General features: G+C 36.0%; 2 protein-coding genes across 3 annotated transcripts in view; one reads left to right on the top strand and one right to left on the bottom strand.

Annotated features, from left to right (window-relative positions):
- GDAP1 (ganglioside induced differentiation associated protein 1) overlaps positions 1 to 14,041 on the top strand; it is a 357,570-nt gene that overhangs the window by 273,497 nt on the left and 70,032 nt on the right. The gene's annotated exons all lie outside the window — the stretch shown is intronic.
- The window catches only part of JPH1 (junctophilin 1), a 56,530-nt gene that overhangs the window by 2,496 nt on the left and 39,993 nt on the right, over positions 1 to 14,041 (bottom strand). Inside the window, exons 3-5 of one of the 2 annotated variants that reach the window (XM_087706938.1) lie at positions 12,324 to 12,442; positions 6,475 to 7,112; positions 2 to 2,014 (exon numbers count right to left, since the gene is read on the bottom strand). In XM_087706938.1, coding sequence (XP_087563064.1) covers positions 1,985 to 2,014; positions 6,475 to 7,112; positions 12,324 to 12,442 — 787 coding nt within the window. In that variant the 3' untranslated portion in view covers positions 2 to 1,984. Of the gene's footprint in view, position 1; positions 2,015 to 6,474; positions 7,113 to 12,323; positions 12,443 to 14,041 lie in introns of those variants that run through there. The other variant, XM_014053128.2, reaches the window with a different exon arrangement.

Genomic DNA, 14,041 nt, shown 5'->3' with positions numbered 1-14,041 from the left:
GGGAAAAAAATAGATGTGATTACATTTGCAAAGTAAATAAAATGCTTCAAATTATTATGACAGAATTAAACACTTGTGGACCTTACAAGACCTTTGAAAAATGAAAGATTTTGAAATCGAAAGACCTTGCTCCTGTTTAAAAAATCATATTACTTTTATTTTCTGAGATGTCCAAAAAGCTATAATCTCTTTGTTACATGTGCAATATATAAAGTATATAACTATGATAGTGTCATTTGAATATTGTTTTTCCTTAGGAAATCAGGAAATGCTGTGAAAAGAATGAATAGCTCTATAACTTCAAAGTTTAAATTGTAGATGTAAATAAAAGTATGATTTCCAGATGCTTTTATGTCTATCAACATCAAACTATTTATCTCTACAAATATTAAAGCAAAAGATTTTGGAAAAGGCATGTATCATAACTAAATGCTGGCCTTCTGAACTGGCAGCTCTTAATAAAGCAGTCCAATTTTCCTCAATCTGTTCCTAACCAAATGTGTTGAACTTCAACTCCATAAATTCAAAGTCATCAAATCTTTTTTTCTTAGTGTCCATCTCTTAATCCTATACATCATTATAGGAAAGACTATGGCCCTAACTAACGTGCTTTTTGTATTTATATTAATATCTCTGCTTTTCCAGATTTTATTCATGTTAACCGTTTCATTATTATGAATTACTCCCATGCTATTCATAAAGGTAGCTGACACTGGCGCAGACATCTCCATAGCACATAACAAACTCTTTTGAAGAATGGTGCTTCATATTATGGTTCTGATAAAATCCATTCATTCATTTAGGACAGTATTTGTTATTGATTACTGTTATTTGGTTATGGATTTTAGTGTTACAGGTAGTCCTCAACTTACAACAGTTTATTTAGTGGCCATTCAAAGTTACAAAGGCACTGAAAAAAGAGATTTATAACTGTTTTTCACATTTATGACTGTTGTAGCATTTCCATGGTCAAGTGGTCAAAATTCAGATTCTTGACAACTGGCTCATATTTATGACCGCTGCAGTATCTTGGTCTCATACAGACTTTTTGTGACATTCTGACAAGCAAACTCAATGGGAAAGCCAGATTTACTTAACATTTAACTTTACTAATATTTACTAACTTAATAACTGCAATGATTAACTTAACAACTGTGACAAGAAAGGTCATAAAATGGAGGAAAACTCACTTAACAACTGTCTTATTTACCAATAGAAATGTTGGGATCAATTGTGGTTGTACACGGAGGACTTACCTGTACGTTATTATACAGTAGATATTTTAGTGCTATATTTTAAGTGTGTTTTATAAGCTGTCATAAGTCTAACTGGCTTTGGCAAAATATAAACCAGTCTCTATAACATTTAATGATATCCGTAATACATGTTTCAGCCTCAACTTAGCATTATCCATGACCCCTGTTTGAGGATATACAAAATAGATAAGACAATTTATAAAGATGGTTGTTTTTTATGCTCTCTGAATTTTGCTATTTGCTTATGGATATTTTGTTATCCAACTAGGTAATGTCAGTGTAAGTTTAGAGTTTGCCGTTTGTTGATGTTACCTAGTTGGGTAATGAAATATCAACAAGCAAACAATCCAGTTCAGAGTGCCCCAGGGATTCCACAATTCAACCCTGAGCTATAGGCATTCTCTTTTAATGGTAATTTTTGTCATATTCCTAGTACATAATTTCAGTACTGCTGATGATAGGAAACGATTGATATGAGGCTCCTCAAAGTCTTGGGCGAGGCTTGTCTAAAACTCCAAACTACATTATTAAAAGAAAATTAAAAACACGGGAAGCAATACCTCCATGCTTTAATAAATTTAATTATAATTTAATTATATTTAATTAAGCTCTTGCCTTGCTAGAGCAACTTCAAATTTAGTAATTTCCTCATTGTTTCCTTCTTTGTTTTACTCTTCCTATATTTCCAAATGTGGCCTGTGGTGAATTGCTCAAGTATGACACTTGCTTCAAAAAAGTTTGAAAGCCCTTTGATTCAGCTGAAATAGAAATATAACTCATAAATCAAGAAGAAAAATAAAAGGAATACTTCACACATCAGGAAGAACAGAAAAAGATACTCATATAATTGGAGGTGCTTTAAACAATAAAAAAAACTGCAAACAAAGTGCTCTGTAATAAAATCCGAAGTGCAGCTCAACTTGCGTCTTTTAAAACATTAACAGTGTGACTCCAGAATGCTTTAGGGTGAAGCACCATAAATAAGGGCTTAGTGATCAGCTATGGCTCAAAATAGAAAAAGGCAAAATTAGTCTCTGCTTTCAGTGACTGATTGGAGCAGGTGTTTATAAGGAAGCTATAATAGAAAAGCTTTATTCATGCCTGGAGAATTGTCCTTGTGTAACAGTAAGCTTAAGGTGTACAAAAGAGAAAAATACAACATTTAACTCTTTTTTTTTTCTAACAGGCATTATGATATGTTGTCTGGTAGGAACTATTGCAGAGATGGGTTGCTTCCAGTTCAGCCTGGATTGGGTGAACTGGTAGTGGTGGCAGCGGGAGGCTCCATCCATCCGCCCGGATGCTTTTGTGCATGCTCAGAAGTGTCACACGTCAGCTTGAGCAAACTGGTAGCGCTGGGATTTGCAACCCACCTCTGAACTATTGTATATATTAAAAGAGGGTCAGTTAAGAAAGAACAATTTTCTTGTTGATTTTAGTTGCAGGTGTATTTTATAAACAGAATCTCACTATTTATGAAGGCTCCGAAGGGCTATGCTTAGCTCATCTTTATTTTTTTTATCATTGTGTATCTGGACTCTGAAATACATACATCATGCTGTCCTCTTTCAAGAAAATTAACATTTTGCAGAATGCAAAAAAGAAGAACTAGTTAAGACAAAGACAGGCATGAGACAAGGAAAATAGGTAAAATTAGTTTATAATAACATCATTCATTCTATCTATGCATCTGTAACTTCCATGACATTCATAAACTCCTTCAGATGAAGCCTTTTCCACTTCTGACTTCTGTCTTTTAGAGGATATTAAATGTACCTAAGATTTCCAGTATCTTCCTGTACCTCTTCCATCATGCATTTGTTTTGCAATTGGATCCTCTTGATATGACCAAATCATCTGAGCATGCCTTTTTATACTGGTCATTCATTCAAACCACATTAATCCAGGACCCATTCATTCTTGATCCTATCTTTTGTGTTACCGCAACCTCAAGTACCAGATTCCTACTGCATTCAACTTTTAAGTTTTATGTAGGCATCTTTTACTTCTAAACAGAAAATAATTTATTCTTATACACAGCCATTTTAATTTCTTTAGAGAACAGTAATTCCCCATTTTTATTTCTTTGTTAAACATTTTTACAAATGTAAACTATTTATTTATTTATTAAATTTATATGTCTCCCATCTGTCTGCCATATGTATGTATGTATGTATGTATGTATGTATGAATGTATGTATGTATGTATAAATTCGGATATATGAATTTCAGAGCCATATTCTGGTTTCATCATATTGTCTAATCAAATCATTCAGATTCTCAGTGCACAAGCTGGGTCATCTGCATATAAACGCACATATCTCTTCATATTCCCTACTGATACACCCCAACATGATCAGAAACATTCTTTATGCACTTATCAGTAAATATTTCAGACAACTAAGAAGGCTTTACAGACACTTTTATCAGTCATTGCTCATTATTGAATCATTTGCTAAGCATTTCATTTGCCTTTCATTATTTACTGTTTTTTCTACATTCAGTAATCAGTTTTCCATTCCATATATGCACATAATTTTCAATATCATGTGTATTCTTAAATCAACAAGCACAGTTTTATTACTTTAATAAATTTCTCAGTGATCTGCATTAGTATTCCAAATAAGGAGTTAGTCTTGGAAAGATCTCTTTTAATGATATTGTGAGCTGGAAGGATTAGTTGTAAAGGTCTAACTTATTAGACAGTTCTCTTTCTTACTGGTAATTTTATTTACAGAGGGGGGTGGGTTATTTTTGCCATTCTTTCTGCTGATGCGTAGCACATGGGATAGGCTTTTTTTATTTTTTACTGAGATGGTCTCTAGACTCTAGAAGAGGTAGGACGAAGATAATTGCTTTCTTCCTACAGCTGAAATGGTCTTCGGGAAAAATTGCAAACAGCATTGTAAAAAAAAACTCTGCATCAACGAGATACTGAGTGGATATGAATTGTTGAAAATAATGTAATTGGTGTTTGTGTGATCGATAGGCCCATTATGCACTAAATACTGAAATTATCCTTTGCTTGAAATAAGCAAAGCTGTAACGCTTATGATCTTTTAATTTTTTAAAAAGAAGGCAAGAAGGCAAATACAAATATATAGTTCTCTGATTAGATCACATATATAGCAAATCACATAAATCCCTTTGACAGCTAGCTCAAAATCCTTGTTTTTTCCACTCTTCTTAGTGGAAAGAAAAATATTACATTCAGATTGTCAACACAAACGTACATACAGTAATTCAATTATTCTACTAAGCTGGCATCTTGTATTTAGAAAAGCTTATTTATGACATGTGCATAAATATGATTTTCACAATGCTGTTCACATCTGAGAATAACCTTTGGTAAAATATGCATATGTATGTATGTATGTATGTATGTATGTATGTATGTATGTATGTATGTATGTACATCTCTTTCTCATTTATTTATTTATATTTATTAGCATGGCTAATAACTCCTAACCTCATTAAACTACATGTATATTTTAACTATTACAGGTAGTTAACTAATGTGGAACAGAAAATTCATCATTAAGTGATGCAGTTGTTAAATGAGGCATCCTGTGACCACACTTGATTTTACAACCTGTAATTGTGATTTGTGACCTTTCCTGATTTCCCCATTGATGTTGCTCACAAATAGTGATCATGTGATCCTGGTATGCTACAACGTGAACTGGTCCCAGTGTCCAGATCATGGTGATATGACTATGGAAACACTGCCACAGTTGTAAGTACGAAGATCAGTCATAAGTAACTTTTTAAAGTACAATTGTAACTTTAAATAGTTGCTAGTTGAATGGTTGTAAGTTGAAGACCATCTCTGTAAAGGTATTTTATACCTTTAAAAATTCAAAACACTGAAGCACTTCATTATGTTCCCCATTGTGTACCTGCTTATTATCTTGTAATGCCCTTTTCTCCAATCTCTCTTTTCTGCAAGGGGGAATGGGAAAGAAAAACATTTCTAGCCCTAAAATATTCATAGGTTTCCTTTCATGCACTGTTATACGTATCTGAAATCTGCTCACAAGAGTTTTTAAATAATATTCAAGTTTGAGAACTGTGAAACTATTCCAAAGTCTTTTTTTTTCTTGGTAATTGTTTATGGTTATTTAGATCATAGTTTTACTGAAATATCTAAACTTTTCCCCTTTCAATTTCCTCCTCTTAAAATACTTTGATATTTAATTGAATCCATTTTCTATCTACACAATAGTTTCTCTGCCATCTGCTGTCACAAACCACAAAAGAATAATAAAGCTACCCTCAGTTTAATGGCTGGCATTCCAAATTCTTCATTGATTTTTCTCCAAATATATTTTGTTTGACTGAGCCCAAACAGTTCATTATTTTAAATCTTTCAAAATACTTTATTCCCAAACTTATCACATTTACTAAGGCTTTATTTCCCTTGTTTTAGATAGTGAACTTTGTGATTATGTTTCTGGTAAGATGTTATTTTTACAACCCTGACAGTATAGAGGAATAAGCAGCTAACCTTGAAGAAGGAATGCAATAGTGATAAAGTGAAGATTAATTTAGCCAGGAAGGGAAGATGCAACAAGAAAGAACCTCAAGACCGCACTGATTCTCTTTGGTATAAGAAAGGCAGAGGGAAATTCTGTCAGGGCAGAATGTACTAGAGTAACTCTGACAATTGATTATCCGGCCTGTTTGAAGACCTCCAAGTAAGGAGATGCCACTTTAATTCTTAGCTCATGCAGCAACTTTTTCCACTGACTGATATTTCCCATAATCAGGAATTTCCTGATACATAGTCTGAAATTTTAATATTCCTTGAAGTTTTAACTCACTGGTTCTGCCCACTTCTTTTTCTATATAACAACCCTACAAATATTTGAAGGCTACAACCATTTCATGGCCAACTCACATTGCAGCCAACTCAATGCAGGACAACTCAATGAATACAAAAGTTAAATTAATTTCAACAAAACCATGGCCAATAATAACAAAATAAATTAAGTCCAAAATGCAAGAATTACAATACTTTAGATGAAAATGTAGTCACCAATAATAAAAGTGACTGAATTAATCAATTAATTCAGCACTGAATTATCGCGCAGTGAGTTGTACCATGGTGAGTTGGCTGTGGTGAGTTGACCTGTGGCAAGTTGGCTGTGGTGATTTTGCTTATAGACTAAACATCCTTTAATCATTCCTTACAGTGCTTTCAATCTACCATACCTACCAAACTGATTTCATTTTCCATTGAAGACAAGTCATTATTAGCTGGATTCTTTGGTGCAGAGGATTCTGATTTCTTTAATGATTCTTTGGCATCTAATTGATTCCCAGCTCTGGTGGGACTTGGCTTCTGAGCTGATGCTGCTGGTTTAACTGCTGAAGATGATGGGTTGCTATGGTCCTCGTCTTCCCCAAGCTCATATGGATACAGTGTTGGATTAGTTTTCACAAAATACCCATGGTAATGATCGTGCAACTCTCCATTCTCTTTGCTTTTGGGATTGTTGCGAGGTGACAACTTTTGGTGATGTTTGGCCATCACTTCTTCTTTCACAGCAGGTGGTTTAGAAAAAACAGGTTTGTGGACTACTGGTACAATGTTTTCACTTACTACATTCTTTTTTTCTTGAATAAGTCTGGCTTCTGGGGTGGAATTATGTTTCCTTCCTTGTTCTGCAGGAGAAGGCTTGGCAGAAGAGGCTGAGCTATGCTTATGACTTTCTTCTGGACTCCCAGGAGGTGTAGTGCCCTTTCGATAGAAATGAGGAGATTCTTTTGGTGTAGGAGGATTTTCCTGAGCTTTTTCTTCTGGTTTTTCCTTAATTTCTCCTTCCTGAAATCGCTGCTTAATATAATCAGGACCTGAAAGTAAAATCAAACCAACAATAACTTGAGAAGTACTAAATTATTATTTCTTACTGGAAATCCTCTTTTTGGGCCTCATCACAAAAGATACTCATAACACCCACAATAAAAATGCAAAAATCCATAACAGGAATAATATCCAAGTAGTACCTTGAAATTGTTATTTTTAGTTTCTGTTTTGTAATTGTGAATTATTTTCCTTAAGAATGAAAGATTTCCACATAGAAAAGAGAAATTTGGGTTATATACTTTTATATTCGTCCTTTTCTTTCAATAAAGACTGCTACTGTTAGTTAGATACACTTCCAAAATTATTGGTTTCCTGACCTGTGTCAGAAAAGTATATAGTATTTGGAATTTTATATCACAACTTGTATTTCTCACATACACTATATTGCCAAAAATATTCGCTCACCTGCCTTTACTTGCATATGAACTTACTGTAAATATAAATCCAATAAACAAACAAACAAACAAACAAACAAACGACATCCCATTCCTAATCCATAGGGTTCAATATGACATCGGTCCACCCTTTGCAGCTATAACAACTTCAACTCTTCTGGGAAGAGGCTGTCCACAAGGTTTAGGAGTGTGTTTATGAGGATTTTTGACCATTCTTCCAGAAGCGCATTTGTGAGGTGAAACACTGATGTTGGACGAGTTTACATAGCCTACCACTTCGTGGCTGAGTTGCTGTCGTTCACAAACACTTCCACGTTCTTATAATACAGCTGACAGTTGACTGTGGAATACTTAGGAGCGAGGAAATTTCACCACTGGATTTGTTGCACAGGTGGCATCCTATCACAGTTCCATGCTGGGATTCACTGAGCTCCTGAGAGCGACCCATTCTTTCATAAGTTTGTAAAAACAGTCTGCATGCCTAGGTATTTGATTTTATACACCTGTGGCCATGGAAGTGATTGGAACACCTGATTCTGATTATTTGGATGGGTGAGCAAATACTTTTGGCAATATATTGTAACTCACAACTCAAATAGCTGCCACTACATGTCCATGAGAGTAAATGACATTCACTCTGTGAGGAGATGGATGCTTTCTAAATAGGATAAAAAATAAATAATTCACACTGATACTATTTAAGTCCATATATATCAATTATTATATCAGAAATAAAAGTTAACTTTAAAAATAGTTAACCGTGAATTGTTGTAACATTATATTATCAGTGGAAATTTAAGTTTTCCACTATTTGAAACCTGTAACTTCTGCAAGGCAATGCAGGATGCAAGATCATTTTTCCAAAGCAGCTTCCAGAATGAAATCTCACTTATACCATTACTACTTCTTTTAATTCCTTTCACCTTCTCTCCATCTTTTCAGCACTACAATTGCCAATATCCAGTGCAGACATATGCAAAGAAGGGACTTTGCTTCTCCATGACGTTCTGCTTTTCCATACACAGCCTAAAATAGCATTAGCACTTTTGCACTTGTATCACATTTCAATTACATGGGCTGAACCTGCAGTGTTTGGCAGTTAACTTTGATAGGTGCAGGATCAGGTTTCTCATCTAATGTGCTGACTCCTATCACCTCTAAAGTAGTTTCACAGCATTAATTTTGATTAATTTAAGCTTCTTGCTTTCACCCAATTGCTGTTTCTTTCTATTTTTCTTTCTTTTTGTTTATTAAAAGCATTAAAATTCCCAGTCTCTTCAACCTTTGAATAATAAAAGCAATAATATTATTTTGGTACTACTAACAATCTGTCTCTGAGGTTTTGTGAATTTTACTGGCATTTAATCAAAATTCACTTCTAATTAAACCCTATGCTATGAATTTCTGCAATGGCATGTCTGTGTGTGTGCATGCACACACCAACACATACCAGATTAGCTAAGCAGCATTCCTTTATCATACAGAGTTTGTGTCTTTATTGAACACTTAGTGTTGTGCTATTTATTTAGTTTATATGTCACAATCTGCATACTCACTATGCACTGTAAAAAGCCCATTCCAACTATAAACTAATTTTGTCCTATGAGCGGCTAATTGAGAACTGGACAAAACTTCGTTCTACAAATGTACAGATACTGTATAGCACTAACTACAATACACAAATATAGGTGGCAAAAAATGTCTAGCATTCATACATCAAACTAATGTATTTTCAGAGCAATTCTCCCTGTTCCTGAATCTATTAGTATCAATACAACAGCAGGTTTTAAAAAGTAAAGTATTATATTCTTCTCCAGATATGCTGAGTTGCCAGTCCCAGAGAAACTATCAGTCTGGCCTAAAAAATCTAACACTGTCCTGGAAGACCCTAAGTAGAAAAAAATGCACACAATATGTGGCAGAAGACAGAAGGAATGCTAAAAAGAGCTGGGACTTCTCCCAGGCACCAGGCTAAGATGTGGGTTGAGCTGAGAGGCTGTTAGATCTGGTGCCAGATGGGAAAAGGTGATTTTGTTTTTATCTTTGTTTTAATTGAGTGTTGTGAGCTGATTAGGAATCATTATAGTTCTTATTGTCTTTATCTCAATATCTATAGCAATGATGGCTAGCCTTTTCTGGACCAAGTGCCCCAAAGTGTGCATGCGAATGCACCCCTGAATCCCAAAATGTAATATGTGACCCCGTGCATGCTCCCCACTCCGAAGCTTGCGTGTGGCCCCCACATGTGCCCTACCGCCATGCATGCATCCCCACCTCACACATGCTGCCCCCTGCATTTATAAAAAACATATGTGGTTACCTTTTAAAACACAAAATAGAGAATAATTTATAATAATTATAATATAATTAATTGTAATAATAACAATTGTGACCTTATAATTTATAAATTACAATAGTTATTAATTATAATAATATAATAATTGTGAACTTGTCTCAGAGTAACTGTGAGATGGAACTTGGAATCCTAGTGGACAATCACTTAAATATGAGCCAGCAGTGTGCGGCAGTACACTGCTGGCTAATACAATCCTTGCTTATATAAAAACCGGAAATTTGGGAACGGACTTCCTGTTTGCTCCTAGGGCTGTTTTTTGCCCTCTGGAGCCTTCAGGTAAGCCTCCTGAAGGCAAAAAACAGCCCTATGGACAAACTTCCAGTTTGACTGTAGGGCTGTTTTCCGGAGCCTTCAGGGAAGCTTCCTGAAGGCTTTGAAAGGTGAAATATGGCCCTACAAGCAAACCAGAAGTCCATTCCCGAATTTCCAGTTTGCCCATAGGGATGGTTTTTCGCACTGCGGAGGAGGGCAAAAAATGGCTTCAAAAGAAGGGCAAAGTCAGCTGGCCAGTGCGCGCATGTGCGATTGAGCTGACAGGGCAATGCCTCGAGTGCTCTGACAAATGGCTCTGTGTGCCATCCTTGGCATGCGTGCCATAGGTTCGCCATCACGGGCATAGGATCTCCCAGTTGAACAGGAGTTGGACTAGAAGACCTCCATGGTCCCTTCCAGCTCTAATCTGATTGATTGGCTATCTGATTTGGTTATTTGCTTGCAGACATTCCATTATATGTATTCAACCTATAACCATAATTGGGACCAGAATTCCTGTTGCTAAGTAAGATAGTTCGTAAACAATTTGCACCCAATTTAATGATATTTTATGTTGTTAAATGAGTCAGCCCAGTTGTTAAGCGAATCATGCAATTATTAGGTGATTCTGGCTTCCCCATTGACTTTGTCACAAGCCAGCTGGGACGGTCACAAATGGCAATTACATGATTCCAGGATGTTGCAACCATCCTAAATATATTCCAGTTGCCAAATGTCTGAATTTTGAACCTGTTGCAATGGTCGTAAGTGCAAGGACCAATCATAATTCACTCTTTCAGTTCCATTGTAACTTTCAATGGTCACTAAACAAATGGTTATCAGTTGAGGACAACCTATCCCTGACTATTAGACCTATGTTATCCAGTCAAGTAATGAAATATCAGAGAGCAAACAACCAAGTTCAGAGTAGAGTTAGGACTCCACAGTTCAACTCCAAGCTATATATATTCTCTTAAATTGGAATTTATTGCCATTTATAGACAAAATGTGCATGCACATAACTGTAATCAAAAATATGTTATGTTTGCTCATTTCAGTTACACATTTTCTTTCTGTTATAGCACATTCAGTTGAAATTCTCAGGATATTATGCAAAAATATATATCACAAAACAAACAGTTAAAGATGAAAATGGCAAGAAGTAAATATGGTTTTATCTGTGAAGGGTTTCCTCAAAGTAACTAATATGAGAGAAAACTCACAATTTCAGCCTTAACAAGGGATACAGTATATTTGACTGAAAAGGTAATTGAATCCTGCACTAAAATTAAAAATAAACAAATAAAAAGTCTTAAAACTAAACAGTATTTTACAAAGACCATCAGTCTTTCAGTGGTTACAGTAGTTGTTCCTAACCTGATGTTCCCTACTCATGCTGGATGGATGGGAATTTAGCAGGACAGTTCAGAAAGGCATCAGATTGGAGAAAACTGATGCCCAACTCCAGTCCAAAGGTAGACCAGTGCTGTATTAAAGAGGGGAAGAATGACTCATAGAATACAGAATTGAGGACTGCTGTGTCTTCTCTTACTGGAATTTTTTTTCTCCAGAAAGATCTAGGCTTTATAGGTTCCCTTTTTGATTTTTAGTTGTTCATCCTGTGATTGGCCATTAAATGTCAGAAATCTTGCTTTACACATTAAGCTCTTTGTCACTAGAACTGTGTAAAAGTTATATTTTCCTACAATATTGACTTTCAGGACATTTTAGCCCAAGAGGAGGATGTTGCTTAGCTACAGTTAGGAAATGTAGGGAACTGCCAGGATTCAGAAAAGGAACTACCAGATCTTACTAACATACGATGTGCTCTCAAAGCTTCTGGTTATAGGGGTGAGCTGTTGCAAAGAACTGAAACTTCTCCGAAAATCCCTGTCTTTCTCTGAGATGATTGATTGGTGGTCAGGATTATATTTATACAGGGATGGCTAGTGAATTAGCAATATATTGAAGTGTTAAGTATTTTCTCTCACAAATAACTTGTAAATGCACAAAAGTTATAAAAGTTACCATAACTTTCTCTTAATAAAAAGATGACATTAGCATCTTATCCTCTTTCCTAGGACATGCATTCTTAAAAGACAATACACACTATCTCAGAGCTATTCATTCATAATTTTTTAAAAGCAATATAATGCATTGTATTATGTAAATAAAGCAAAGATTCGTTCTGTCACCTGGTTGATAGAAACCCGGAGATAGTTCTCTGGCAACTGCTCTAGCAACATCACATTCCTGACGAGCAGACTGGGAGGCTTGCTCTGCAGTATCTGCTTTAGCTCTTGCATGTGCAGTTCTGTAGGGGGACATAGAAATGTTCTTGAGCATAAGTGTTCTGGTACATTAACATCCCTACTTCTGAAAAAAAGAGATTATATACATGTATATTTAGGCATCCTATAAAGCCTGCTGGTGTTAAATAATTTTGAAACACTTGCACAATACATATCAATACATTTCTTACTGTTTTCTATAACGGGATATACAGTTATACTAGAGCAGGGTGTCAAACTCGATTTCATTGAGGGCCGCATCAGGGTTGTATTTGACCTTGGGGTACCATGATAGGCATGGCCATGCTGGGTGTGGCCAGCTCGATGTTACTCGTGTCAGGGGCTCCTGTGGTGGCCTGACCGTTCTGCCAGTGAAAACGAGTTCCCGAGCTCCATTTTCGGCTGCGACAGTCACCTGCAACCCTCTGCCAGCGAAATCAGAAGGCTTTTGCCTGTGGGTGCCCCTCCCGAGCTCCATTTTTGCTGCAGAGGCACTATAGGCTGGTCCTTTGCTGTTTCCATGGCGGTCATATGGGCTTGATCTAAGTACCCTGCTGGGTCCCTGGGCCTTGTGTTTGATAGCCCTGTACTAGAACAATCTGATGTTTCAAGAATTTTGACATAAGTAAAGTGACTATTGTAAAGATAGGGTTCCTATGACCCCCCCCCCCAGATCAGGGTATCAAACTCACAGTCCATGGGACAGATTTCTCACACACTGGTTACACCCCCAGTTTAGCAAGGGAAGAAAAAGTTGCAATACTTCATGTGAAGACAACATGTCGTGAGTTTGAAACCTTTGCTCCAGATGTGGTTGAATTATAACTTTCTGGCTCAAATAATCAATAGTGAGGAGAGTACTGGGAAATCTACGTTAGCAGTATTCTGAACACCCACATGCTCTAGATGTTTGGAGTTTTTAGTTCTGAAAGAAAAAGTTAGGGGGAAATGAAAGAAGTTTAGAAATCTGTCCTGGTATGCAGTTAGCACAGCATTTCTTTTCCTCTGATAACATAATTGAAGTGATCAGATTCAGGCAGGCAAAAGTACATCTTCAGAGAACCAATTAGCCTACTATCATGTTCCTAAAGGCTTTCAACAATCATGAAGAACAGGGATTTAAGCTTCAAATTAGCAGAGAATTTGCCCACTTCCTCAGAACTGCAGATTCAAATTCATCCTTGATAACTGCAAGAGGTAGTCCCCATCATATTGCTAATCCTTCTCCAACTGATGTCCAACTTTGAGCCACTTCATTGCCTAGATGGCCTGCAAATTCTTCACATGGCCCAACAAATGACTTCTGGTTCATTTCTATATAGCAATTAAAATAAAACTAACAAGGAAAGGTCTTCAAGTCCTATTATACATCTTTTTTTCTGGAAAAAAATACAATGTATTAAATATCAAACCCAGAATATTAAGAAGTAGCATTTTGCAGATTAAAAGTTTACAGCAATATTGTTCTTACAACATTAGGGGTAATGTTAAGCTTTCATTGAGGACTGGTTTCTTGCAGAGGGGAGGACCTTTTAAAGCAGAGGTCTTCAAATTTGGCAACTTTAAGACTTGTGGAGAATTCTGGGAGTTGAAGTCCACAAGTCTTAAACTTGCCAAGTTTG

The sequence above is a fragment of the Thamnophis sirtalis genome, unplaced genomic scaffold (assembly GCF_051295495.1).
Source record: "Thamnophis sirtalis isolate CommonGarterSnake01/CBP01778 unplaced genomic scaffold, rThaSir2_p1.2 scaffold_2, whole genome shotgun sequence".
NCBI classification, from domain to species: domain Eukaryota; kingdom Metazoa; phylum Chordata; class Lepidosauria; order Squamata; family Natricidae; genus Thamnophis; species Thamnophis sirtalis.
The sequence above is the reverse complement of the archived record's forward strand: the minus strand, read 5'-3'. Positions and strand labels throughout refer to the sequence as shown.